At 62.2% G+C, this 1,669-nt stretch overlaps 1 protein-coding gene across 1 annotated transcript in view; it reads right to left on the reverse strand.

The window, feature by feature from the left end:
* Nucleotides 1-1,005: 1,005 nt before the first annotated feature.
* Nucleotides 1,006-1,669, reverse strand: part of LOC102754192 (adenylosuccinate synthetase isozyme 1) — a 20,318-nt gene continuing 19,654 nt past the window's right edge. Inside the window, exons 7-8 of the mRNA XM_006754017.2 lie at nt 1,407-1,556; nt 1,006-1,319 (exon numbers count right to left, since the gene is read on the reverse strand). Of these exons, the coding sequence (XP_006754080.1) occupies nt 1,267-1,319; nt 1,407-1,556 (203 nt within the window). The 3' untranslated portion in view covers nt 1,006-1,266. The remainder of the gene's footprint in view (nt 1,320-1,406; nt 1,557-1,669) is intronic.

The raw sequence follows: 1,669 nt of genomic DNA on the forward strand, positions 1-1,669 counted from the left end.
TCATGGAACCCAGAAGCAGAGTAGAAGGTGGGACCCAGGGCTTAGGGGCGGGGCCAGTAGGGGAGCTGGCCGGCGGCTCGGACCCGCCCAGAGGACCCAGCTCACCCTGGCTGACTCCGGCTGCTCCACGGAACCCCTTTCCTCTCTGCCTGACGCGAGAGGGCAGGTGTGGCTCTCAATGTCCCCCAAACCCTGCAGAGCTGTGACCGAGGCTGCGCAACCAGGCGAGGGGGGCACAGCGGGGACAGGCCCATGACCAGCTCGGGCCATCTGCCCAGACCCAGGGGCCAGGCAGGACCCGCTGACACCGACGGGCCCGGGCGGGCTCATCACCCAGCGGAGGGGGACGGGGGGGTGGGGGCTCTAGAGCGAAGCCCTTTAAATGTTTGGGAAACACATTCACTGCCGTGGCCTCTCTTACACGGGCTGGTTCTGAGCACATAAACCGCCTGGCTTGGTGTCACCCAGACCACTGTCACGGCAAAGCATGGCTGGTGACTTCGAGTGTTTAAAAGTCAAAACAAAACGACTAAGTCAGCCCGGCGGGTGTGGCTCAGGGGTTGAGCGTCGACCTATGACCCAGGAGGTCAGGGTTCAATTCCCCACCAGGGCACATGGCCGCTTGCAGGCTCCATCCCCAGTGTGGGCCATGCAGGGGCAGCCGATCCATGATTCTCTCCCATCACTGATGTTTCTATCTCTCCCTCCCTCTCTTTTCCTCTCTGAAATCAATAAAAATGTATTTTTATAAAAACAAAAGACACAGTGAGGCCCTAGCTGGTTTGGCTCAGTGGAATTGATAGAGCCGGCCTGCTGACTCAAGGGTCCCAGGTTCGATTCCGGTCAGGGGCATGTGCCTGGGTTGCGGCACATCCCCAGTAGGGAGTGTGCAGGAGGCAGCTGATCGATGTTTCTCTCTCATCGATATTTCTGACTATCCCTCTCCCTTCCTCTCTGTGAAAATCAATAAAATATATTTTTTAAAAGACACAGTGAGAGCAGAGCTCGCGTGACCACTCCCGCTCCGCGGCTCCAGATGTTTATTGCTGACCTGCTCCCACCGGACACAGCGTGGGACAGAAAGGAGCCACCACGGTCCGTCCGCCCGTCCCGGGATCATTCCAAACAGGAGCGAGCGACAGTGGTCGCGCCCACAGCCTCCGGAGGAACAGGGAAGTCCACCAAACCGCCTCGCCTCGCGTCTCTTCTTCTACGGCATCGGCATTGCCTCCGAGGCCCAGGACACGCTGCCTGCGCCGCCGCCGCCTAAAACAGCTGGATGATCGAGTCCCGGGACTTGCCGACACCAACCCATTTCACTGAAAGGGAAAGGCCGTTCAGGCTGAGCGCAGGGAGGGGAGGGGGCGCACTGGGAGGGCGCGGGGTGCGGGGCGCCGGGCACCCACCTGCCACGCCCACGTGATTCTCCACAAACCGCACGTAGCTCTGGGCCTGTGGGGGCAGGTCCTCCCACTTCCTGGCGCCCGTGGTGTCCGCCTTCCAGCCAGGCAGCGTCTCATACTCCACCTCCACCTTCTGCAGGATCTCCTGGTTCGCTGGGGACACGGGTGGTCGTGCCCTCAGGCGTCGCTCCAGCGTGGGCAGAGGCCGGGGAGCCGGGACCCCCGCCCGGGGCCTGCCTCCCTGGGGGATCAGGGGCCCCTGGCTC

The sequence above is a fragment of the Myotis davidii genome, unplaced genomic scaffold, assembly GCF_000327345.1.
Source record: "Myotis davidii unplaced genomic scaffold, ASM32734v1 scaffold472, whole genome shotgun sequence".
Lineage (NCBI taxonomy): Eukaryota > Metazoa > Chordata > Mammalia > Chiroptera > Vespertilionidae > Myotis > Myotis davidii.